General features: G+C 41.1%; 1 protein-coding gene across 10 annotated transcripts; it reads right to left on the bottom strand.

Moving 5' to 3' along the window:
* Window positions 1–8,600: 8,600 nt before the first annotated feature.
* RNF14 (ring finger protein 14) lies at window positions 8,601–27,298 on the bottom strand. 10 transcript variants are annotated; one of them, XM_043583076.1, is made up of 11 exons: window positions 26,828–27,172; window positions 26,377–26,454; window positions 26,137–26,272; window positions 24,649–24,824; window positions 22,297–22,464; window positions 21,070–21,221; window positions 17,684–18,211; window positions 16,603–16,831; window positions 13,674–13,846; window positions 12,412–12,542; window positions 8,601–10,019 (listed from the first exon to the last, which is right to left on the bottom strand). In XM_043583076.1, exons 5-11 carry the CDS (start codon window positions 22,448–22,450, stop codon window positions 9,962–9,964), a joined length of 1,425 nt encoding a protein of 474 aa, XP_043439011.1. In that variant the 5' UTR covers window positions 22,451–22,464; window positions 24,649–24,824; window positions 26,137–26,272; window positions 26,377–26,454; window positions 26,828–27,172; the 3' UTR covers window positions 8,601–9,961. The 10 variants fall into 10 exon arrangements, with proteins under 10 accessions (XP_043439011.1, XP_043439096.1, XP_043438923.1 ...); XM_043583161.1 differs by lacking the exons at window positions 26,377–26,454; window positions 26,828–27,172 and adding an exon at window positions 27,180–27,298; XM_043582988.1 differs by having other exon boundaries at window positions 26,377–27,163.
* Window positions 27,299–27,560: the final 262 nt, after the last annotated feature.

The following is a 27,560-nucleotide window of genomic DNA, read 5'->3' as shown; positions in this document are numbered from 1 at the left end:
CCTGAATGAACTCGGGACCTTAAAAAGATCCCTTTCCGAGGCCCATGTTTCCCTGGTGGCCCAACAGCAGTGTCATCCTGCTACAACCAGTTCTTCTGCAGGTCAAGTGGGATGTATGCTCCTGGGCCAGATTGGGCCTCTGACACTACTCAGGCCTCCTTGGAAAAGAGCTAATTACGTTTGGGGGCGGGGATCACAGCAGGCCTGGAATATCTTGTTGCCAAAAGTAAGGGTGCTTTTAAAAAGGTTTGAGGCAGTAATGAAAGGACAAGGCAGCCAGTTTAATGGAGCTCTGAATGGCCAGGTTGTGACAATCTAATCAGTAAGTATTAAATACAGCTAGGTAAAACAAGTTCAATCTGTAAAACCCTAAGTCTGATACTCAAAGAGAAAAAAGGTAATATTAAGTATAAATGGTATTGCATTTCAGGAAGAAAGGATTGAATGCGTTCAAGGTTTTATTGCATTTAGTAAAAAGTGGCAGCCTGTTGACATAAATGGGTATCACGTCTTCTATTAAATTTGTTTATAAAGTAGAGATGGATACAAAAGCCAGGCCCACTATTTCCCTGATACATCTATGGCTTACTTCCTTACTTCCTTCAGGTCTCTGCTCAAATGTCATTTATCGGAGATCATCCCTTACCCTCCAATATAAAATAGCAATCCACACTCCCTATTCCCCCTTTTCCTGCTCTTTTAGTGCCTGATGTGTATTTTGTTTCCCACTAAAATGTAAGCTTCCTGAAGGCAGGCCAAATATCAGTGCTTTGATATCTAGAAGGTGTCTGTTTTCGGTTGAACTATAAGCCTGATAGTACCTCCCAAGAATAAGGACCATAACAACAACCCGGGGGAAATAAGAGCATATTATATGATAATAGATTAGCCAATTGGCCTACTAAGGAGATCTAACTTTGTAAATTTGATTCCTCATTCACGAGAACCCAAATCCTTACTGTGAGGAGATGCTAGTGAAACATGCATACGTTTCCAATAAAATATATTTTAACAAAATACAGAGTTATTCAAGAATGATAAATAAAATAGAACATAATAATTCAGGCTTCAAGGGAGCCTTAACACCACCTGGCAACCACACGATATTCCCCTAGTCTGTTCGGTCTCCTCTAATTTGTAAGGCCTCAAGCCTCCAACCACTCTTCCTCTAGCCTTTCTCTCAGCTGTAACCTTGAAAATCAAAGTAATTAAGACAACGTCCATAAACTCCACCATCACACGCACCCACCTGCCAGCCCTGCTCTCATGGTTTCCCTTCTTCCTGTTATTCGCTGCTTGTCCAGTCCCTCCACTTGTGCACTAGATCCTTCTCTTGCCTCCTTGAGGGCATCGTTCCAGCAAGATTCTCGCTCACCTGCAGCATCAAACTGTCCTGCTTTCCTGGGTCACTCCTATCAGCATACAAAACAAGCTTTAAAAACAAAACTGTTCACCAGGTTTGCCCCATCCTGGAGTCACCTGTACTCTAGCTCTCTCCTCCCTCCCTCTCTTCCAGCATTACCACCATGTATACCTTATACCTCTGTAACTGTCTCACAGTTCTGGCATATTCCGTCCCTTTAAAAAATTATTATTTTTCTTCAAATTTCCGCTTGGAACATTTCTCGTGACATACTTGCAAGTTCACGGATTCTTTCCTTAGCTGTTTTAAGTCTACGGATGGACCCCTCAAAGGCATTAATTTCCGTTGTTTTTGTTCATAGCATTTCTTTTTGATTCTTAGTTTCCATATTTTGCATACATGACTCACCTGTTCTTGTATGTTGTCCACTTTTTCCATCAGAGACCTCGGTATATTAACCATAGTTACTTTAAATTCCCAGTCTGATAACTCTAGAATCTCTGCCATATCAGTCTGGTTCTGGTGTCTGTTTGGTCTCATCAGATTTTTTTTCCTGCTTCTGAGCATCCTTGTATATTTTTTATTGGAAGTTTGACATGATATATATTGGGTAATAGGAACTGAGGTGAATAGGCCTTTAGTGTGAGGTGTTATGTTTATCTGGCTCACGGCTAGGCTGTGTTCGATGCCTGCTGCAGGTGTCAGAGGTTTTGATTTCCTTCAGTGTCCATGTTTTCAGTCTTTGCTTTCTGGTTTTCCCTAGAAATTCCTTCTTGAAATAGAGTCGGTGTGTTGCAGCTTCTTCAAAAGCTGTAATCCACTATTGTAATACTGGAGTCCTACTGATGGTATAGGACTAGGGAGAATTCTTCTGTATCTTATGAGTAAATCTATTTTGTCTTTTTTATGAGCCAGAGTCCTGGGCTGAGAACTTTAGAAGTTTCTTAGCCTTTTTTTTTTTTTTTTCCTTATGTGAGAAAGGAAGGAAGGGGCTTAGCTATCCAACAGCCCTTCCCCAAGGTCAGAGAAGACAAGTAGTTTTCCCTGAGGGCAGTCTTCTGCCAAGTTAACAAAAAGCTCTGGGTGTATTTTGAAATGGCTACTACCCCCCAGCCCCCTTACAAGAGGAGAATTTTCTGCCATCTTCACAATGAGAACCTGGGGAAGCTCCTGGAGGTAAAACCCACCAAAGTGTGGGCAACCCCTTAGAGTAACTCCCAGGAGTTTTAAACTCTCAAGCTAGCCCACACTCAGCCCCCAGCAATTCACTTCAATCCTGATTACTGGCTCTAGCTTCTCCTTTAGGTGAAGTGATCTGTATTTTCTGCATATTTTTTCTCTAGTTTTTGTGGTGGCTTGCTCTGTGACCTCTATTCTTTGATTTTCAGTGTGCTCAGCATTTTTTCTTGTTGTGAGGCTACCCCATTTCTTCTCAAACACACTCCAGATTTCCCCCTCCCTTCCATTGAAACACCACTTGTCAAAGTCACCAATGACTACGTAGATCGCTAATTCAATGCTCAGAGCTCCTGTTACTTGACCTATTTGCAGTATGTGACAGCTGACCACTGCTTCCTTCAAACTTCACATGGCTTCCAGGATATCACAGTCTGATTTCCCCTGAGTAGCCACTGTCTACTCTGATGGGTCCTCCACATTGCCCTGAACTCTTGGCATCTGGAGTGCTCCAAGACTTAGCCTTTGGACTTCTTCTCCCCATGTAACTCACTCTCTTGGTAATTTCATCCAGTCCCGTGGCTTCACTTACCATCTATACACAGACTCCCATATTTCCATCTTCAGCCAGAGACTCTCCCTTGAACTCCAGACTAGAATACCCAACTGCCTACCCAACATCTCCATTGAATTAACTGCCAGGTGTCTCAAACTCATCTGTCCAAAACTAAGTTCCTGATCTTCACCAGAAAATCTCTGCCACCTAGTTTTCCCCTTGTCAACCCGAGACAAAAAGAGCTAGGAATCAATTCTGACGCCTCACTTTCTCATATTATATATCCAATCTATCGGTGCATCCTTGAAGTTTTACCTTTAAGGTAAGTACACAATGTGACCACTTAAGAAGATTCCAACTGCAGACATGCCGGTTCAAGCCACCTGCACTTGTCACCTGAGTGCTGCAATAGTCTCCCTTCTTTTTTTTAAAACATTTTCTTGGTACTTTTTTTTAAGTTTATTTGAGAAAGAACAAGCAGAGTAGGAGTTGGGGGGGGGCGTGGGGCAGGAAGGGGTGGAGTGGGAGAGAGAGGGGGAGAGGGAGAGAGAGAGAGAGAGAGAGAGAGAGAGACAGACAGACAGACAGTGAGAGAGAGATAATGAATGAATCAACCCCAAGCAGGCTCTACACTGTCTGCGCAGAGCCTGATGTGGGGCTCGAACCCACAAACCGTGAGATCATGACCTGAGTTTAAATCAAGAGTCAGACGCTTAACCGACTAAGCCATCCAGGCACCCCACTGCAGTAGTCTCCTAACTGGTCTGTTTCTACCCTTGCTCACACACTCTCCTAAAACCTAAGACCCTATCACACTTCTGCTCGAAGCCCTCCAAAGGCTCCCATCTCAGAGCAGAAGCCCAAGTTCAAGCAGTCAGCCTCTGCTATCCTAACTCTTCCTACTCTCTCTTCGGTTCCTTCTGGCTCCAATGCTGTTCCTGGAGCACTCCAACATGCTTCTTACTCCAAGAGCCCTTGCCTCTGCTGCCCTCTCTATCCAGACTCTCTTCTCTTAGGTGCCCACATGGTACACTCCCACACTGCCAAGCCTTTGTCAGGGCTATCTTGATGATAAGTCTTCTCCACTCTTTTAAAATTCCAACATCACTCTGCCTCCCCGATCTCCCTATTTCCTCAACCAACTTCACTTCTGATCAACCATATTAGTTCCTTAGTGTCTGTCTCCTTCTACCAGAATTTAAAGTTGCATAAGGGGACAGATCTAGGTCTGTTTTATTCACTGCTACATTCTCAGCACCTAGGAAAACAGGAAGGCCCATCATAAGGTGTGCAATAAATACTTGGTAAGCAAGTGAATGAATACTAGGAACATAATAGGCTGCAAGAAATGGAGTGGGAATGGGAATAAGACATGCATCATCATCTAAATTTCCATGCACTGACATTAATATTAGTTTAGTTTGTTGGTTCAGTGAAGGGGGGAAAAAGCCAAGCAAGGGAAAAAAATAACTATGTTGACTTAGTATTTACAACTTTGGGATCAGAATCTCACTAAGTTTTCAGCGTGCACAGTCCTCTCCGAGGCGTCCTGTGGCTCAGAGAAGTATGCGAATCCTTGGGAGTGGCAAATCTTTAGGCGACCTGAATCATTGCGCAAGGACTGGACTGTGAATGCTGCAAGTGGATAATTAGCATTAACCTTCATTAAGAACATCCTCAAAGCCAGCTCTCTGACCACAAAGGCCCAGCCTGGTTTGCTGGCTGATTTTTTCATTGAGCCAAAGTTCAGGGAGCAGACTATTTGGCTCTTCTTTCCAGTATCAGATGGTGCTGGTGTTATGACTTATCCGTCACACTTAGGAGCTTCAGATATAACAGTCTGTTTACCAAGGGATGCACAAGTGACACCTTCTATGTAACAACTGGATGCCAACTATGGTTCAAGTATAGTTTTAAGTGGCCTCACAGTTTGGATAATACTGCTGCTCCTGCCTTGCTGATGTCGTTAAGTTGCCATTCTACCTCCCTGTGTGGATAGCGGACTACAATCCAACACAATGAGGAAAATGAAAATCCCAGAAATAAGCCTGTTTCTGTAGCAAAATAAAATACTGCTCCTCTCTTAATCATGTACTGCATTTTTAGAACATGGAAACTGCTGCCACCTGCTGGCGATGCTTACGACAAAGTAATACTTGGTGGGCTCTCCAAAATTTCCTTCCAAAGCAGGCAGCCACATGGATTTATGATTATTCTATCTAATCAACTCTACTTTTCTCCTAACAACAACAAAAAATGAATCTTAAGTATATTAAGGGATTTCTAAAGTAAATTAGAACCATCTACTCCAAAAATATAACCCTGCTGGGGCACGTGGCGGGCTCAGTCAGAAGAGTATGCGGCTCTTGATCTCGGGGTTGTGATTTCGAGCCCCACGTTGAGTGTAGAGATTACTTCAATAAATTTAAGAAACAAAATGACCTTGCTGACAATACCAGAGGACTGGGAGAGTGGCTGCCAAGTCTCTTCTCCGTTATCCATCTCCTTACTTGCTGGCTGCGGTATTTAGCTGAGACTGCAAGCTTGCCCTCTCAGGCCTGTGGGTCCGGATGACCCACAAGTCTCATCACCTTACCCAGTTTAGGGGTACCTGGCTGGCTCAGTCAGTAGAGCATGCGACTCAATCTTAGGAGTTTGAGTCTGAGCCCCACGTCAGGTATAGAAATTACTTAAAAATAAAATCTTAAAAAAAACCCAAAAAACAAAAAACTTACCCAGTTTCACGATTTCCTCAATAAGCTGATTTGGAAAATGACCATAACAGGTACATTGCCTAAAATTCCATACAAAGCCAGTGAAATGTCCTGAGAAATAACGGATTTAAAGCTACAAAAAGACCTCAAACAAAATGTTCAATGATTTGCTGAGCCTGCTAGGATTAGGTCATCAGTCTGCAAGAAAAGGTTTTCAGGCATACCAGGGTGGCTCAGTCAGTTGAGTGTCCAACTCTTGACTTAGGCTCATGTCATGATCTCACAGTTGTGGGATCAAGCCCCGTGCTGGGCTCCTTGCTGGGCACGGAGCCTGCTTAGGATTCTCTCTTCCTCTCCCTCTGCCCCCCATCCTCTGCTCATGTGTACATGCAAAAAAAAAAGAAAGAAAAAAAGAAAAAAGAAAAGGTTTCAGCTCGTGACCAACCCAGGTACATCAAGATCTAATGGCTGTTTAATATTAACAAAAAAAAATGGATGGGATCTTGACTGTGCCAGCCAAGAGGAGCCTAAGAAAGCGTGATGACTAAATGTAATAGGCGGTATTCTAGATGGGATCTGCAAACAGCTCAAGGTCATTAGGAAAAAAAACTAAAGAAATCTGAAACAAGTATGGACTCTTGTTACTATTTGTTCATTATTGTGACAACTGTATCATACTAATGTTAAGATGCTAGTAATAGGGGGAAGCCTGTGTGGAATATAACAGAACTCTGTACTATCTCTGCAATTTTTCTGTAAATCTGAAACTTCTAAAAATGTTACTTCAAAAGAGAATGGGACAAGATGCAATTCAATTGACAAAGTGGGCCCTTAAGTCTGTTCAATCACAACCTTAAAAAGTCACAAAACTTGTATTTTGACTTTGCAAGTTATTCTGTAGCTTATTTTCATTTATCTGTTCTAGACTCAAACCTTTTATTGAAATCAAGAGATGCAACCTCTTCAAACTACACTTTTGAACATGATGACCTGGCAGTCTGTACAGGGACCCTTTGCTCTCTCGTGCCCACCAAAAGGATACATGAGGTTCATGTCAATTTATGACAAATCTCGGCCCATTTGTAACAAAAGGCCTTCATGAAATTAAACTAGGTACAATACTCCTTATTCTATCATATAGTTTCTTGATATACCAACCTTCCACAAAGTCATGTATTTCACAGGGCATTTGTGGTTACCCCAATCTTTCATTTTACTCAGAGACAAAAGTACTCTACCCAAGGGGCGCCGTGGTGGCTCAGTAGGTTAAGTGTCCAACTCTTGATTTTGGCTCAGGTCACGGGATCGAGCCCTGCATCAGACTCTGTGCTGACAGCACGGAGCCTGCTTGGGATTCTCCCTCTTTCTCTACCCCTTCCCCCAACTCATGCATGCACTCTCCCTCTCCAAATAAATAAAATTTTAAAAAGTACTCTATTGTGCTCGCTTTGGCAGCACGTATATTAAAAAAGTACTCCACCCAGAACTATACCATCTTTTTTTTTTTTAATTTTCCTTAATGTTTTTATTTATTTTTGACAGGGAGACAGAGTGTGAGCAGGGGAAGGGCAAAGAGAGAGGGAGACCCAGAATCTGAAGCAGGCTCCAGGCTCTGGGCCATCAGGACAGAGCCTGATGCGGGGCTCGAACTTGTGAACCACGAGATCATGACCTGAGCTCAAGTCGGTCCCTTAACCGACTGAGCTACCCAGGGACCCCAAGTCTAAGACTAACCACCTGTGTTTCTTAAAATCGTAAAGAGAAACCTCCCATTTCTTTTACAGGAGTGCATTATAAAGCTTTCTTTCCTACTTCCACTTTATCAACAACATAATGTGCAAAACCCTAAAATAAAATAGTCTCTAGCAAATACCAACTAGTCCATGAACTAAAGACCTTCTAAAAAAAAAAAAAAAACAAAACAAAACGGGGGGGCGCCTGGGTGGCGCAGTCGGTTAAGCGTCCAACTTCAGCCAGGTCATGATCTCGTGGTCCGTGGGTTTGAGCCCCGCGACGGGCTCTGTGTGACTGCTCAGAGCCTGGAGCCTGTTTCCGATTCTGTGTCTCCCTCTCTCTGTCCCTCCCCCGTTCATGCTCTGTCTCTCTCTGTCCCAAAAATAAATAAACGTTGAAAAAAAAAAAAAAAAAAAGAACTTCTGAGTGGCTACTAGTGAAAAAATCTCAACTGAATTCCCATTCCATCACAGAGCCACTCTTCTGAGGTATATGCTGTATAAGCGTTTTAATTTACATTTATTATATTCAACTTATTCTTTTTTTTATTATTATTTTCAACTTATTCTTTAAGAAATTAACTTTAGTTCTGGGGCACCTGGATGGCTCAGTCGGTTAAGTGTCTAACTCTTAATTTCGGCTCAGGTCATGATCTCGCAGTCTCATGGGTTCAAGCCCCACATCAGGCTCCATGATGATGGTGCAGAGCCTGCTTGGGATTCTCTCTCTCCCCCTCTCTCTGCCCCTCTCAAAAATACACAAGCTTAAAAAAAAAAAAAAAACATATATATATATATATATATATATGTATATATATATATATATATGAAATTAACTTTAGTTCTTATATAAAATGTGCAAAACGAAAGCTCATGAACCATATGGTTGAAACAAAATATGGGCCCTAAAAACCTAAGTTCAGTCACGAGTCTGGGTAAAAGAACAGGTGCTATTCCATGACTTTTTTTCTGTTCACTTTAAGAATATGTGTTACATGCCATAAAGTTTTTTAAATATGTGATCAGTTGCCTTGGAGACAGAACAGCAGCAACTCTGCTCTAATTATAAGACAATTTTTAAATTATTTTTATTTTTAAGATTAAGCAGCCTCATTGACAATCCAGAAACAGTCCTTGCTGACTCTGGATACACACACATAAAATGGTTCAAAGTGATTCCCCAATTTTCAATGACAAGTTGGGAAAAAAGAACATGTTCACAGCTGCAGCTGTATCCCTCTGTCCTCTTTTTCAAAAAATCATTTTGCTACCAAGCCATTCACCAAACCACAAGGAAAGACAATTTTTCAAAAAGCCATCAAAATCCAGAAACAGGGATCTAGGAATCAAGCCAAAATTATCCCCCAAAATAGTGCTGTTGCAAAAAAGGGTAGGAAGCCAAATTTCCATAGCTCATTAGAGAAGACCTTTAAAAAGAATTCAGAAAATTGGGACTCGAACTACAATGGTGGGGAGTTCAAAATAGAGGTAATTTTTAAAAATGCAGCTTGTTCAGCTTGGGAATATATTAGGCTTTCTCCTATTCCAGCATAAATAAAAATATGAGCTGCTGGAGTTAATACTAAAATTGTCCTTACTAACGGAAGGTAGGGCATGAGTGAAGGGAGAGAGCGTAGAACAAAAGGTAGCAAAGACAAGTCATTTTGAATCTAGGCTCTACTGCCCAGAAGAGCTGAATAGGACTGAAATTCTTCTGAGCCAGTATCATTAAATTCTAGACTGGGCTCAAAAACAGTGGACTATACCCCACTAATAAATACCAGCTGGCCCACAGTGTTTTTGGCATTAAAAAGATTTTTTAAATTATCTATAAATTTCTATTCTGAAAAGCAGATCAAAATGACACTGGGTCATCCAATCAGGTACTGAGTAAAAGGGCTTCCTCAAAGAAAAGTCACTTGGCAGAAACTTAGGGTGAAAGGAACATGACATGGAGTAAATGAGATCAGGCTCTTGGTACAATTTTAATAAGGCTTCTTTCTACCTACCCCAGTCATAAGGAGCAGTACTGAGGGGACTCCCCCTAATGTCTTAGAGGGATGCTTTCAGATAAAAAGGTCTATAACTTTAACTCTTGACTCCTCTCTTCACCTAAAGCTTGGGGAAGAAAATAAATATTTACTTTTTAACTATTCAGAGCTTCGGGCACACTGTAGTATTTAATATTCTCTAGTTTTCATTGAACCTTTGGCTTATAATTTTCTCTATGTTACATTGAAAAACGTGTGCATGTGCCTTTATCAGTAGTACCACATGGAAATATAAACCTTGTTCTTCCACATCTTCTACAAAGGATGAGTGCATAAATGGTACCCTAAATAACCTGCAAAACTATTTTGTGTACTTGACACAAGATTTGGGTAAACCATTCCATTTCCTTATCTTGAGTAGGAGTTAACTAGTCTTCAATCTCATCTTCCCAAATATCTCCATTAACATCCACAGCATGGAACAACCTGGAAGTATAAAATACATTTTTAGGCACTTGGAAAAAATATAATCTCTTTCCTTCTCTCAAAATTACCTTCTGCACTCTTCTGATAACATCTTTGAACAGCCTTTCCTTTCTCTCAATCACTACACTGAGGAGGGCTGAAATATGGGTCCCTCTGAATAAGCTGTCTTAAAGTTTACAAGAATAGCCCTTTTCGGATCCAGACAAACTCTTTAAGGCCAAGGATTAACAATAATGGGAAATGGGTATCAAAAACCTGATACTCAATGTATACAGTAAATGGAATAAATCAGGATTAGGGAAGTCAGGCAATCCAGAAGAAGGTGAACTCTTCTAAACCACTGTAACTCTATCACACGTGAGTCACTCTACTCGGCCTCATCACCCTTGCATTCTCCACTGGTAGAATGCTTTATAGTTGCCAACTCGTTTTTCTTTCCAATGTTACCTAAAATTCATGTAATTTTCAACACTAGATTTACAATGGTTCACGCAGAGAACCTGTTTCTTCAACTTTTCTTACAGTTAGGTAACACCAATGATTTTAGGTACTATACATATGCCTCTTAAGAAAGATCATAAACTGACAGTGAAATGAGAGCTGTTGAAAAACAGGATATTTTCTTTTTTTTTTTAATTTTTTTTTCAAACGTTTATTTATTTTTGGGACAGAGAGAGACAGAGCATGAACAGGGAAGGGGCAGAGAGAGAGGGAGACACAGAATCGGAAACAGGCTCCAGGCTCTGAGCCATCAGCCCAGAGCCTGACGTGGGGCTCGAACTCACGGACCGCGAGATCGTGACCTAGCTGAAGTCGGACGCCCAACCGACTGCGCCACCCAGGCGCCCCGAAAAACAGGATATTTTCATTGTGCCAAGAAATCACTCCAGATATTACTTACTAATCACACACACACAAAAAACCAAAACCTTACATTTTTTAAAAATATATTTGAGAGAGCATAGCAGGGGCAGAGAGAGGCAAGATTCCCAAGCAGGCTCCACACCACCAGTGCAGAGCCCAATGTGGGGCTCAAACTCAGGAACCTCAGGAACTGTGAGACATGACCTGAGCTGAAGTCAGACGCCTAACCCCTGAGCCACACAGGCATGCTAAGAAAACTTACAATTACGATGGAGCAAGCAATAGAACTGAGCAGCATACTAACAATGGGAGAGCCTGACATTACGGACCTAATGTGATATAAAATGAAGTACACAAGAGTTCTTGTCAAAAATGTTAACTCTAAATATATTCAAACTCAGTCTAGACCTAACTTCCAATTTACAGGAAAGAGAGAGAACAGAGTAACTAAAAGACAACATGGAGAAAGAAAACTCTAGAAAGTAAGATGTTCTATAGGACAAGTGGCCTGGACTCTCTAAAATGTCAATGTTTTCCTCAATGCATCCAACAAAAAAGGGTGAGCAGGGCCACCTGGATGGCTTAATCGGTTAAGTGTCCAACTCTTAATTTTGGCTCAGGTCATGATCTTGAGGTTGGTGATTCTTAGCGCCATGTCAGACTCTGCACTGACAGTGAGGACCCTGCTTGGGATTCCCTTTCCTTCTCTTTCTGCCCCTCCCCTGCTCACGTGCACACTCTCTAAATAAATAAATCTTTAACTTTTTTTTTTTTTTTTTTAAGTGGAAGGGGCCCCTGGGTAGCTCAGTTGGTTAAGCCTCCGACTTTGGCTCAGGTCATGATCTCACAGTTTGTGGGTTCCAGCCCCAAGTTGGGCTCTGTGCTGACAGCTCAGAACCTAGAGCCTGCTTCAGATTCTGTGTCTCCCTCCCTCTCTCTCTATCCCTCTCCTGCTTGTGTGCTCTCTCTCAAAAATAAATAAACTTAAAAAATAAAAAAGCGGGAAAAACTCTTCTCTATTAAGAGACTAGAAAGACAAAGCCAAATAAAATGTTTGAATTTGATTATATTGTGGCTCAATAAAACAGCTTTAAAAGATATTTTTAGGAATCATTGGGAAGTTTTAAATATGTTTATTAGGAGATAATATGCCACCATCACTAAATTTCTTTAAGTACTATGTTATGTAGAAGAATTTTCTTATTTTAGGTGATAATGTGGAAGTATTTAGAGATAAAGTATCCTATCTCCAACTTAGAGTCAAATATTAGAAAATAAATACGGCAAAATACTATCAATTGTTCATTTTGGTAGAAGATATCCTATTAACCATAGTCTTTCAACTTTTATTTATGTTTGAAATTTTTCACTGAGGAAGATAAAAAATAAAATTTCCCAGTGGCGTATTTTCAACATAAACTCACAAGAAAATATAGAAGTCCATATATGTGAGAAAATATATAAGAGAATTCTCTAAGAAAAATGGTCCAAAATCTGTTTCTGAGACTACAGGATTATGTATACGTACCGATTAAAACACGGGGAAGCAGGATCAGTGAAATGTTTATAAGGGTTTGCTCTAGAGAGAGAACCCATGCAAATCCAACAGAAATATTGCATACATCCAGTACATGTCATCTTGTTACATCCATCTAATTTCTGGTGGGAAAGATGGAAAGAGAAAAATACCAGGGCTATTAAAGCAAAAGAGGAAAGCACCTGCCAAAAAGATTTAGTACAATGTCCTCCTCGACTTCTCCTTTTACCCCGTGCAGGGTTTAAATATGCAGGGAACATGCTGTAACTATTACACATTACAAGTAGAATATAGAAAATATTCAGCAGGTGTACCTACAACTAGATACTTAACAAAACTTTTCTGATCAACAGGAGATACAAACCAAATGTGTATATTATACGTGGAATGTATAGTTTAATCTAAGTAAACATTTGGTATCAAGTCCTCCACTCTAACATAGGGCTGAGGCACGTCTGAAGTGGTTCAACAGAATGCCAGTTTCCTTAGTGGAGTAACTGGAAAATCACCACCAGGTTCAGTTCAGATATAATGGATCAGAATGGGAGAACCAAATGCAAAGATAAATTCTGATTTTAAAACATTAAGATTGGGGCGCCTGGGTGGCGCAGTCGGTTAAGCGTCCGACTTCAGCCAGGTCACGATCTCATGGTCAGTGAGTTCGAGCCCCGCGTCGGGCTCTGGGCTGATGGCTCAGAGCCTGGAGCCTGCTTCCGATTCTGTGTCTCCCTCTCTCTCTGCCCCTCCCCCGTTCATGCTCTGTCTCTCTCTGTCTCAAAAATAAATTAAAAATAAACGTTAAAAAAAAATTTTAAAAAAACCAAAAAACATTAAGATTGTGTCAAGAAGCAATACATTTAAATGTCTATTTTGGCTCAGGTTAATAGGAAAATGTTGTTTCCTAAGTGTATACTTCGTACGCAGGTGTGTTAAATTCCAGGATAATTAGTTCTAAGAAGTCAGGCGTGAGTTTTTATATCATGGAGATCAGGTCAGAGTTGATTGTAGCTCTGTTGTGGCTTCGTCATAACCCATTCCATTTTGATGTGAAAACAATGTGAGAATAATTTTCACTTTGTGAAAGTATTTTGAAAGGGAAGTCTACATCCACTTAAGGTCAATATTTAGTAGTGAATTTGTATCTTCCAAGTAAGGTTTGATAAGTATGTTTCCCTAGTCATAAATAATAGGCTTCTTCAGGCAATCGTAACGAGCTTGCAAATCTGTCTGCCAAGTCTGTCCCGAACCTTTACCTCTATGGGAGTCCCACAACACGGGCAGCTCTTTGAGTTCTTTTCTAGCCATTCCTTACTTTCCATCTCTTCCAGCGCCTTCTGAATCACCCTCTTGCCATACCTCTGTTCCAAAAATCTTTTATTGGCCTCATCTGCTTGCAGGTACTCATTTCGTAAGTCTATTAATTTCTCTGGAAAGTGAAATGGAAAATTAACTTTTATACAACTTTGCAAAGCTGACTAAAAACCATTTAAAAATGGTCATAACCCTTTGATTATTCAATAATGTTATTACTGGGACTTTAATCATAAGGAAATAATCCAAAATGAAGTTATATGCACGGAGATGCATGTAACAATGGCAAACAAATTAAAGTCCAAGGGAATAACCACAAGTGAAAGGGCCAGTTAATGACATCATTTTTAGTTATTAAAAACTTCTAAATGAGGGGTGCCTGGGTGGCTCAGTTAAGCGGCCGACTTCAGCTCAGGTCATGAGCTCGCGGTCCATGAGTTCGAGCCCCGCGTCGGGCTCTGTGCTGACAGCTCAGAGCCTGGAGCCTGTTTCAGATTCTGTGTCTCTCTCTCTCTGACCCTCCCCCGTTCATGCTCTGTCTCTCTCTGTCTCAAAAATGAATAAACGTTAAAAAAAAATTAAAAAAAAAAAAACTTATAAATGAGATGGCTACAACTCAACTAAAATACTCATTACAGAATCCAGAAAAGGGCATATTTTAGGTTATAACTAGGTAAAAATGACACATGTACAAATAACAAAGAACATAGAAGAATCCTCCAGCTAGAGAAGTTGGACTCGCTCAAGGTATTAGAATAAGAGCCATCTTTCTCGTTGACTTTGAGTTAATAATGCTGACATGTTTGTGCAACCAGCAGCATACTGTTAAAGAATGACTTAGCTAAAAGACACAAAGGTTGAAACACACACTCATTTTCCATGAAGTCAGCATCATTCACCCTTTGATAATAACAAGGCCTACCAAATAAACAAAAGTATCTTTGGCTTAAGAGCTAAGACTCTTCAATTCTGTATACAACAAAAGTCAACAAATAAAACTAGCCACCCACAGGTACTGCAAAGTCCCTCCTGTCAACGTTTCCCCTTGATATTCTTCTCTCTGGCTGCACAGCTCTATCACTTAACTCAAATGTAACAGGCAGCCAGTCCCAAAGGCTTTACTTGCAGACAAAGGCTTTTGTTCACATTCTATTACCTTAGTTTTTCAACATTTTCATTGAAAACCTCTCTCAATAACGTTATAATTATTTTATTAGTTTATTTTCCTCATACTCATTAGAGGTCTTTTTATGTAGTGAATCTTTTGGGGAAGCTTTCTTTCTCTGTATCGTGCATTCCCATGGCTCCATCACCTCTACTTAGAAGCTGCAGACCTGTATCTTTTTATCCTGTCATTTTTATCCCTCTAAAAATTCAAAGCACTTTCGTGTTCCCAGATATCTTAAGAGCAAAGATTATTGCACTCAAGTTCTCAAAATAATTGTTAGTATTTTATGTATTTTATATAGTACTATCCAATAGATAGATATACAGGCATGAATAGATACAGAAAGAGATTCTTAATTTTGCTGAAGCCCCCAAGCCCCTTTGATTTCTTCCACAAATGTTATGAAACACCTGAAACACACCTCAGCTCCTCAATGATAAGGTTATACAAGTCTAAAGCAAAGGCTTCTATTATACTCTGGTGCAGTCTCCATCCCATCTGCCCATATCTACTATAAGACTCTGCTCTAGGCAAACTGGAAGTATTCACTCATTCTCCCCTTAGGGTTACTTTCTTGGAGATACTGACACTCTGCTTACGATAGCAATTAGGAACCACAGTAATAATGGCATTAATGGTTACCATTTTGCATTTTACACGTATTAGCTCGTCATTCCCAAACTATGTTGAAGAACCAGTATTTCCCCCACCACTCGGCCAAGGACCAGTATTTTCACAAAATACAATCAAATGAATTATTAGACAAATAATAAGACAAAAAAACCGAAGCTTAAATTTTTATTAGATCGGACATAAAATTACTCTGTGAAATCACTGTAACTTTCTAGACCTCTCAATTTATTTATCTTGTCAGGGACCAGTTTAACAACAATACCAACTTCGAGGAGCACTACAATAGTTTATTTTATCCTGACAATAGCCCTATGAATAGTAGCTATTATCATTATCCCTGTTAGTCTGAGAAAGACTAAGCCATCAAAGTCCAGTCAAACTGAGGTCAACGCCTGATTTCTCAATCCTTATTTAGATCAGAATTAGCAAACAGGTTCCACCTCCTGTGTCCACTTTAATAAATGGTGGCTTTCTGAAGTGCTATGTGTTGAGGAAGATTCTGAGACTTTCCTGGGCTCAGTGACAAAGAACTTGATGACTGATCAGATGTATGTGCCATGGAAACAAGAGTGGCAGCTAAGATGGTCTGCACTTGCCAACTAGGAGCTACATTATTCCACGTTCATAGATAGAAATGACCTTGCCATTCCTTCTCTGTAATGGTCCCCTGGTATCTGCATGGCCGTTTCCTTAGTTCCTTCTTCAAGTCTTTATTCAAACCGCTTTGCCAGAGAAGCCTTCTCCTGGTTTCCCTAAGTATAAAACCTCAAGCCACTTCATATTCTGTTCCTGCTTTATTTTTTTTTCCTCCATAGCACTTATAACCATCTAATATCATTACTGTTCTGTTTGCCTACCCATTAAAATATAAGTTCCATGAGGGTATTTGGTCACTACGATATCCCCAGAGCCTAGGACAGTAACTGAAACAAAAATATCTGTTGAAGGAACACTTCCAAATGGAAGGATTGAAGTGATAAGGATTTTTTTTTGGCGGGGGGGCGGGGGGGGCGGGGGGGGGCGGGTGGCCTAGAGGATAGGAGGACTGAGTTGACACAGTTAACACTTACCAGCAGTTACCTTACATGGAGAGACCCCGTGGTAAGTCAATCTGCACAAGGTACAGAAGGCAAAATTGCAACTAGAGCAGATGCCCATGGTGCAACCGGGCTCCTGCATCACAGGCAACTGGCAGCAGGGGCGGGGACAATACACCACATCTGCCATCAAGTCCAAGGTGGACTGGAGGAGAAGGCGGTCATAGCGGGCAAATAACTCTGTTTCCACTAGCTCTTTGACCTGGAGGGAAAAATGAAACACGCAAGTTTAATGATGCCCAAACGGTTCTGATTCTGGAGAGATCCTTAAAATGCCAGTGCTAAGTTCACATGAATCAAAACACTCTATCTCACTTCAAAATCAAACCAAATGTGACAAGTCTAGACCCTGACTGAGGTGGTAGTTATATGGGTCTACACATGTGTGAAAGCTGAGCCAACGTACACTTTAAATGGGTGGCTCAGTCAGTTGGGCGTCTCACTTCGGCTCAGGTCATCATCTCACGGTGGTCTGTGAGTTCGAGCCCCACGTTGGGCTCTGTGCTGACAGCTCAGAACCTGGAGCCTGCTTCGGATTCTGTGTCTCCCTCTCTCTCTGCCCCTCCCCTGCTCAAGCTCTGTCTCTGTCTCTCTCAAAAGTGAATAAACATTAAAAAACAAAAAATGGGTATAGTGATGGCTTAACAAAGTTGATTTAAAAAAAAGAGTCAAGCCAAGTACCCTGTCCCTGATTGTTACCCATTCCAAGGATATGCTCTTCAGATCCAAACCTCACACAAAGGCAGGCTAGTGATTCTCCAAGGTTGATGGGATCCCAGCAGATAAACAAAGTAAATCACCAGAACACTTTATAATTACTTTTCTAACATTCATCTCTGCCAAGAACTTCCCATTCCAAGTCCAGCAAAGGAAGCATTTACACTGGCTTCAACAATAAGACCCCAGCATTCTTGATGGATACAGTGAAACTATTTGTGGTCTGGCTCCAAGGCCTCAGCCTGGCCTGATGAGCCCTAGCAAGGAAAATCCTGAGAAAACATCTCCCTTTGGGAAAGAGAAACGGGAGGCAGCTTTGAAGAGAGTAGAGGATTACCTGACCAGGAGTGGCCACCGAAGGGCACTTGGGTTCTGGGCAGTTGAGGCACTGAACTTGGCCATCTCTGATCTGGATTTCAAAGTAGTCCTTTAGACAGGCTTTGCAGTACACGTGCCTGCACTCCAGGAAATACATGCATTCGCTACCCAGCTTCTCACAGAAACAGATATTGCACAGGAACAATTTACTGTTAAAGCATTTAATCTGCTGAGCTTGATCGAAGTCCAAGATTTCCTGGATCAGACTCGACAGCGATTCCACATCCTGCACCGCTCGCTCATCCACAACTTCCTCTTGGTCAACATCGGATCCAGCAGCTCCTCCAAAAGCTAGGTCTGTGCTGGGGGAGGCTTGAGCCATCCTTCTCTGCACCTTTTTCTGAGAACCCATCTTGAGCTCAAAAGGAGAGACAATATTCAGGTATGCTAAGGTCTCTTCCTTAAGAAACTGCATCCAAGCGAACAGGACCACGCTGCCACGGTGTTCTTCCCACAGGTTGTCTAAGTGCTTGCAAAGAGCAGACAGCTAGGACGAAACACACGAGGGTGCTGGTGAGTTTGGAAAGAGGAGGATACTGTCAACTCCTCATTTCTCTTGAAATCTTTTTAACCTCTAAGTTAGGCCCTTACAATTCCAAACATGTTTTTTGTTTGTTTGTTTTACTGCTGTGATAAACTGTGCTGGAAAGAGAGTAAGAATATTCTTATATTCTTAAACTATCCAAAAATGTGAGTCACAGCAGGAAACAAAGTCAAAAACTAAAAGAAGTGCCATGAAAACAAGACACATGGCAAGGCTGTGAAAGGCACAGGTTTACATAGGGGCCACTGAGGTGGAGGAGTTTTCGATTCTTTATTTGTTCTTTGTTTTAGTGTTGCTACATATCTCATGTAGGAGAAAGAGAGCTAATTTTAAAATGAACTATTCCTATTCCTTTGGAGTCCTAGCCCTGTAGGTACCCTGCATAATAGAAAGAGGGCAGTTTAAAAATATCATCCAAGTTTTTAATTCTAGCTTTCAGTCCTATCAAACAGCCAACTCAAGAGAAAGAGTCACTAACAGAATCCAACCTCAGAATCCTTGTTATTCAGATTTATAAGCTGGTTTTAACTAAGCAATCTGAGCTTACACCAGATCCTGGTTAATGAAGGGACACAGAATGCTATGGAACCTGGACACGATTATAAGCCCTCGACATGATTCAGCTGCCATAGGGAAAGCTCACACTCTCTAAGCTGAGCAACCAAATTTAAACTACTTCGACTTTTCCTCTTTAAAGGTGGTGTGTTCAATTTGAAAGGCAAATGTAAGAGGATTTTCCATTAGAAATGTAAAATATTGGTAAGTAGAGCTCAGGAATTATAAGCAGCTTTTCTTTTTAGCTAAACACAAAAAAATAAGCCTTCCAGATGCAGACAAATTTTGTAAATTTAAATAACAAGTGAAAAAAGGACCACATTTTCTGTTCCTTGCTCTGCACAGTGCCATTCACTAAACCCTATATAAGCACGAACTTAAACACTTCCTGAACTTAAAAACTTAGGATGTTAAATACCGTTCAAAATGCCTTTTCACATGTACATGAATATGCTTATAAGATCAATCATACTTTTGAGAAACCTGCTGAAATGTGTAAAATGTACTAAATACGAAAAGGGAAACTCTGAGTGCTATTTGGGCCACCAAGTCCAATGAAGAACCATTCTCAATCCTCTTTTTTTCCCCACCCCTTCTCAAAAGGGGCAGCTGGGGTACACATAAATGTAAGGAGGAAAGAATAAGAGAGAGACTGTGTATGTGTATGTATATATATCGGGGGAGGCATAATGGAAAATACTATGAGGTTAAACCCACTTCCCTTCTACCAACCCCAATCCAGTGACACACAGGACCATGTGTCAACTTCACTATCAACAGGTGACATTCACAATGTCAAGGAAGCAGGGCCCAGCAACCAACAAGAATTGAACCAAGAAGGAATACAAGGCCAATTAAAAGATCAATTATGCGCATAACAATTTATCTGACAGGGAATCCTACTGTTATTTCAGCTGTAACACATAAAATAACAAACAACCCTCCTCTCCCCACACTCCCAAAAGCCAGCAGTAAGGAGATGCTACTTGGCTGGAATCTGAAACTGCAGCCATGCACTCAGTTTATCTGTCCTTGTTTTGTGCTTGTGTGTAAGTGTGTGCACACAGGCATGGATACAAAGTATCAAAAGCTCTCTGGAGAAATGTGATTATAAATATCTAAATAATTCAGTCAGCTTTCAGTGATCTAAATGTCAAACAGCCTTGACATTCTTGGGCAAATAATCCACTGCCTTGCATGTATTGCCTCTGGCCCAGATATCAGAATGTAAGGTAATAATACTCCTTTCTGTTCTACATGTATTATCCTTTTGTAAAATTTAATTTTGTTTTTAAACCATAAGCTCAATTTTACAAAAGCACTCAAAGATTAGACTAGTCAGTGGGGTGGAATAAAAACTCCATGATCAAACAGGAAAACCTGACAAGCTGTTCCTTGAGGTCAAGGAACTCTGACAGCTTTTGTCTTAATATACATCAGCCTATCAATCTTCATCACGACTTGTAGAAAAGTAGCTGCTATTGATCCATTATCTATCTCAGAGGGCTTTATATTAGCTTCAAGTCATACTGATGTCTCAATCAAGAGTCGAGGTTATAACTTGAAAAGGATATATAAGCCAGAGGAAATGAAGGCTTCATAACACAAGGTTCGTAATATAAGGTCTCAAACCTTCGTGAGATAGAAGGTACAGGAAGAGATAGGAGACCTCTTTGTGACACAGGAGATACATACACATTTCTAGTTGTGTGTATTTACATCCATGTGAGACCAGTCAACAATTATTTGTTATTAACATACAGATCTCTAAAAATAAAAGCACTTATTCTGTTTATGTAGCTAATTTGTTTATTGTAACTACATCAGCACAACTTTAGCCCTCCTAATTACAGTTAAATCTTTAATTTAAGGAATGGATAAGAAACTAAGAAAAAAAAGGCATACCAACATCTAAGGAAAACGAGAAGGACCTTATAGTCTCTATTACAATACAGATTAGATGGGAAAAATAGCAAGAGAAGAAAAAATATAAATACTTGATTAAAAATTACTCATACTGCAATTCACAATGATCAGTCATCCTAATTACTGCCGTTCCTTTCTAAAACACCACTTTCAATTCATTAACATTAGGTTTCATGAAGGCAAGGGGAAAAAAATTACAAAATCAAAGCCATTTGTTCTTCATGCACTGAATTCAAGATCATCAAGGTAGTTGTCTTCAATTAAAGATGATTTTTTAACTTTCTAAAAATGGATAGGAGAAATTAAGTTTCGGGTCTAACCTGAGTTGGTGACAGCCATTTGCCACTAAGTGTGAATGAAGGTGGGGAGGAGGATGGATAATCTGGTGGCAGTTCAAAGTTCAGCACAAGTGGAGGCAGAAAGCAAATGGTGTATTCAAAGCCACTATTCTGGAGACACTCATTTGAATTGCCTGAACCAAAAACAAAAATTAGAAAGAATCAGTCGGTCAACACTTGAGTGTCCATTACTATTGAGCAGGTGCTCAACAAAGACTAACGCTTTAGCTGAGGGGATAAAAACCCTCCCCCAAAGCACCTTCTATTTCCTAATTATAACTTCATAGCCACCACCTTTAAAAAAAAGAAAAAAAAATCTTATAAACCCCTGAAAAATCTACTAAGCACCATGACATTTCTAAGGAAGACACATAACTTACTCTTGTACATACTTGTGAGTACAATTCCTAACACTAATAAGTAATACACAATGTTTTCTTTTGTTGTTGTTTTACAGTAGATGATTAAAGACACTATCTAGAGAAAAGGATTTTTATTTCTATCCAAGAGCTATGACCTACTTAGACCAGCATGTGCCAACTTCCCATGAATCATAGTTGGGAGAATTTGTGCCAACACAACGATCTCAGGCTCGAGGGCAAGGTACAGCACACAACACTCTCACAAAGTTTCATTTTAGATTATTACACTTACTTTCTTTACTCAATGCCTTTATAGTAGAAACATTTTGAGAAAGTGTGCATCAAAGTCTTCCGTGAACGTCTGTATCAAAAGCAGCAATTTTTTATTTTTGTGTGTGTTTTTTTTCTGAAGCAAAAGGTCACAGAGTAACAGCACGTCACAGGCTTATGGTAGTTGAAATGATTCTGGAAACCAAATAGTATCGACAACCACCACGGTACTTTAAAACTTTCCAAGTGTTTTCATGTACATGATGTCATTTTCTCTTTTATTATTCCTGTTTAACAACTAATGACTCATAGCTGATAAACTGCTAGTTAGAAGATTAGGATGCATGAAATATGCAGGATAATATCCCAATTCAGTGGTCAAAAGGCAAATCAAATTGAAAACTATGCACCCTCAGTCCAATTTTCAATTAAAAGAGGAACATGCATTAAATCTGTAATACTACCATCTATCACCAATGCCTATAAACACAAGATGGTAAATAATTTAGGGTACACTAAGAAATCGAGAATAACTTTTATTTAGAAAAATCTGCTTAAGAGAGTATTATTAACTAACCGCTCACGAATATCTTGAAATTCTGCGGCAAGTCCAAATAGATCCTGGTTTCTCCACCTTGGACAGACTCTGCTTTCCTAAATTCATCTCCATCGTAAATACTCGCCAGGGCCAGCAACTCATCCTCCTGAGCTTCTCGGTCTTCTGACGACATTTAATTTTCTGGAGCTGAAGTTAAGTTAATCCAAACCAGTTAAGAATAGAAAAGGCAGAGAGTTTGGAAAAATCTAGGGGCAATCCCCACCCTCACCCCCCAAAAAAGGTTAAAGTTCCACCCAAAAAACTGCAAAGAATTAACCAATATTATCAATCTTCTGCTCAACTAAAAGTGATAGACATATCTAATACTCTAGTACCTTTGCAATAGTAACAGCTTTTTAAAAAATGATGATTGTGGTGCTTCTAAGTGCTGACTGTAACAGACATCAGAAATGTAGGGGGAAAAAAGGCATGATCTAAAAATTTTTTTTAAATTTTCAAATTATTCTGACTTGTCCACCAATCCTAGCAAATTGCCTTGCTCATAAAATTAGTCAAAGTAGGGACCCCTGGGGGGCTTAGTCAGCTGAGTGTCTGACTCTTGATTTAGGCTCAGGTCATGATCCCAGAGTCATGGGATCAAGCCCTGTACTGAGCATGAAGCTTGCTTTTGAGATTCTCTCTCTCCCTCGGCCCCTCCTCTGCTCACACTCTTAAAAAAAAAAAAAAAAAAAAAAAAGTCAAAGTATATGTAATATACTAACTAAAAACAAATGAATTATTTATTATTTTTTTTAAGTTTTATTTATTTAAGTAATCTCTACACCCAACGTGGGGCTTGAAGTCACAACTCTGAGATCAAGAACCATAAATTCCTCCAACCAAGCCATTCAAGCATCCCTAAATGAATTTTCTAAATCCCTAAAAGTCTCTAGGGCAGGTTTTCTTCAACCTCGGTACTACAAACCTTTTGGAACAAACAATTCTTTGTAGTAGGAGGCTATCCTGAGCCTTACAGGATATGTACCAGCATCCCTGGCTTCAATCTACTAAATTTTTCTTTAATGTTTATTTATTATTGAGAGACAGCATGAGCATGGGAGGGGCAGACACAGAATCTGAAGCAGAGACTCCAGGCTCTGAGCTATCAGCAGAGCCCAACACACGGCTCAAACCCACAAACCACGAGATCATGACCTGAGCTGAAGTCAGACAGTTAACCAACTGAGCGACCCAGGCGCCCCCCGGCTTCAACCTACAAGATGCCAACATAGTCAAATGTGCTTCCCCCTCAACATAGTCAAATGTGCCCCCCAGGGGTGCAGTGGGGGATGGCTCCCAGTTCAGAACACCCTGTTCTAGAGAATGTTACAGGGACAGATACTATATAAGAGGGTTAGATAACTGAGGAAGCAGCAAAATAACATCAAATTTTTCTATTTTTTAATGTTTATTTATTTTGAGAGACAGAGAGCACACACGTGCCCAAGTGGGGGAGGGGCAGAGAGAGAGAGGGAGAGAGAGAATCCCAAGCAGGCTCCACACTGTCGGTGCAGAGCCCAACAGGGAGCTCAATCTCACTCACCAGGAGATGATGACCTGAGCTGTTATCAAGAGTCAGATGCTCAGGTGCCCCTAACATTAAACTTTTAAAATACCACCAGACTTATTAAAAATAATTTTAAGGTCTACCATTATTTCAGGTGAAACTAAGAATGAAAATATGCTACAATTAAAATGTAAAATCGATACTTTTTAATCGCAGCAACTGAAAGATGCACCACAATTTCAGGTAATTTAAATGTGGAAAAATATGTAATGAGAATCTGTGAAAATTACTTTATTAAAACAAAAAATTACCTTTCTGTCAATTAAAATACTGGACTATAACTGGATTTGCAAATGCCCCCTCTTGACTAATATTTTTTAATTTAAGCATACACAACTGAAAAGTTAGGACATTATAAAAGGTAACACTTCAAAATTTGAACAAATTCATTTAAAATGATTCCATTTAAAACAAAATTGTTGGGACACCTGGGTGGCTCAGTCGGTTAAGCGTTCGACTTGGCTCAGGTCATGATCTCACGGTCCGTGAGTTCGAGCCCCGCATCGGGCTCTGTGCTGACAGCTCAGAGCCTGGAGCCTGTTTCAGATTCTGTGTCTCCCTCTTTCTCTGACCCTCCCCCGTTCATACTCTGTCTCTCTCTGTCTCAAAAATAAAATAAACATTAAAAAATTTTTAAAATAAATAAATAAATAAATAAAAATTGTTTTGGTTTTTTTTCCAGCAGATCATTACGGTTCTGCTTAAGCTACATTCCCATCCCAAACAGAACACACTAACATATTCTAGTTGAGATGAGTTAGTACCTGTTATTAACAATCAGAAGAGAAGGCTATTAGCAATGCAGTCTGTCTTTCAATTCAGAATGTGGAATTCATGCAAATCCCATTTATTCTCCAGGAGGTGGAGATAAGAGTGTCGAAGCTGGATAAAATGCCAAGATCTGGAACTCATGCTAGATACACTATAGAAATCCTGCCATCTGCAGAAAAAAAAACAAAAACAAAAAAACCCCAGAAGATGGTGTCAGGACCCTCTCCAAATTTTAATTCCAAAGTTCCATTATTAGCAGTTAAGTCAAACACATCCTAACATATAGTCAATCTACAGCTGCCTATTACTTTCTTTAGGACAGCCTAACAGAGCCATGTGGTTAAAGGAGTGTTTGCAAGGCCCCAGCAGTGTGAGAAGCCTTATCTGACTGCCCTCAGCCCTGGGAGGAGTCAAGGTGGAATACCAACATCATATGAGAGTTGAGCACACCATGTCTCATAATAAACATCTAAGCATCTTCTTGGATTTGTTTTGTTTTTGTTTCTCCCTTCCTCTTTGGCTTTTTCTATTCTTTCATTTTCTATCCCCCTCCAGTTCTTCCTCTTACCTGCTATGAAATTAATCCTGCTAGGGACACTCAACATTAGGTCAATTTAAGTGACAGCAAGATATTTAAAAACAGAACAAAAGCGTGCAAAGGTACACATATACACACACTTTCAAGTTCTACTTCGAAAATTTTAGAGCCAGACTTCTCAACTGGGAGTAAATGGAAGTGGAGGGTGGTCGATAAATGGGTTATGGAGAATCCTAAGAACACTATGAAGTTTTACGTAAAAATCCTCTAAGAAACGGTAATTTTGAAACCAAATTCTCAGATGTGTGACTCCCAAATAAACTAAGAATGAAAGTCACAATCAATTTACATTCATTGAGCGCCTATTACATATTGTATTAGGTCCTTGCACATTACCTTATTTAATGCTAAACAATTAAGTTTCTGTTTCTTCGAGTGTAAACATTTGTAAATGGGGTGAGAGATGATTTTATAATGATTCAGGTTTTAGGTTACTCTTCTCCATCTTGTCTGCACATGGGAATCACCTGGGGAGCTGCTTTTTAAAATCCCAATACCCAGGCCATTAAATCAAGCAATTAAATCAAGCATCAGTAGTTGCCCAAGCTCTCCAGGTGATTCTAATGTGCAGCTAGGATTAAGAAGCTCTACTTCAACCAGAGTTTCCCATCCACAGCTCCTCAAAACCTACCACACAAACCCCACCTTCTGAAGCTGCCCCCAGGTCCCAGTGCCTTAATTCACATGACAGACCTACATTTCATTTTCATTCTATCCACTCAGCTTTCAAGACTCATCTCCAAAGACCCTATTCTATGTAGAAATTTCAATTAGACGTCCTGTCTTTCTTTAAAAATCTAGCAAACTTTTTTTTTTTTTTTGCGGTAACTTTTCTATGACATTATCACATCCCACTTTGCATTACAATAGCTTATGAACTTACACTTTCAGGCCACATTAGCTCCTTAAGGGCAAGTTTCAAGTCTTTTGCATCAGTGTGTTGCTCTCAGCATCTAGCAGTGCCTTGCGTTTGACAATGGAGACAAATATGTAACTGAACTGGTGTAAGATGCAGCGTGCTGAAAAGGGGGACCAGAATTCTAAGGTTCAGTGACTGCTTTGCTACAGCCCACTAGAAGCAGGAGTCACATTAACACCGAGAAAAGTAACACTGAGTTCTTACCGTGTGTCAGGCATTGTGCTAAGCACTTTAAATGCGTTAACTCCTGGCAGATTCCCACAGCCCCACGCAGCAAGTCCTCTATTTGCATTACACGGATGAGAAAAAAGTTTAAGTCCGTTTCCGGCCCAAGGTCACACAGCTAATATGTAACTAAATCTGGGTTCAGACCACTGTTTCTTCATCTGTAACCCAGGAACGAGACGAACCCCCGCGCCATCCGACAGATATTAAGTTTACTATTAGTCTCGGCAAACGGAAACTGCTACACCAGCGAGGGAAGCCCTCCTCCGCTGGGTTTCCCTTCGGCCTGCGAAAATCCTACTCATTCTCCCAGGCCACACCGTGCAAAGTGTCGAGCTGGGGTCAGCCCTGGCTCCGGAATCAGCACGCCGCCGAGGGTGTCCCCACCGCTCACCACCCGGGGTGCTGAGTCGTTGTTGGTACGACTCACCTACAACCCGGGGGCAGGCCCCAGCCTCGCTACCTGCCCCGGCGCTCGGACACAGACGACGCTGCAAGAACGTGAGGTGTGAGCGAGACCCAGGTGTCCCGAACCAACAGGGCCTGGGCTTTCCCCTTCCTCCTCTGAGCACCGCGGGTGGGAAGAGGGTTGGGATCTTAGCCGGACCGGGCTGGGGACGCCCTGTCCCAGGTCTGGGAGGCTCAGGCCCACTGAGCAGTCCCGGCCCGGCCGCTCTTCTCTGCCTCGCGCGCCCGGAGCTCGGTCCACACCGTGGCTTCCGGCCACCCCGCCGCGCCGGGCCCAAAAGTTCCGCCCTCCGCCCTAGCCCTGGTCCGCTCACCGCCACCGCCGCCCCGGCCTGGAGACGCCCGGCTCAACCGGCGCTCGGCACCGCCTCTTCCGTGTTTGGAGCTGTCAGCTGAGCCGCGCGGATCCGGCTGGCGGCCCGGCGAGGGGAGGGCTTGCGCAGCCGCCGTGACCGCCCGGTCCCTCGGCCGCCCCCTGAAGGCCAAAGGCGGCGATGCTTGGGCGATCGCCGTCACTACTCTCCCCGCCTCGCCTGGTAAATTGAAGTTTGCCTCTGGAGAAGTGGGTAGAAATGCAGATTCTGTGACCAGGAGGTTCCTTTCCGTAGTTCTGGGATAGGCCCTGGAATTCGAAATTTTGCCAATCCCTAGAGGTGAAAGGGAGACAGTTCTCTATCCAAGACAGACACTCCTGT

Source organism: Prionailurus bengalensis, chromosome A1 (assembly GCF_016509475.1).
Source record: "Prionailurus bengalensis isolate Pbe53 chromosome A1, Fcat_Pben_1.1_paternal_pri, whole genome shotgun sequence".
Lineage (NCBI taxonomy): Eukaryota > Metazoa > Chordata > Mammalia > Carnivora > Felidae > Prionailurus > Prionailurus bengalensis.
Note: the sequence above shows the minus strand (reverse complement) of the source record. Positions and strands in the feature narration are given on the sequence as shown.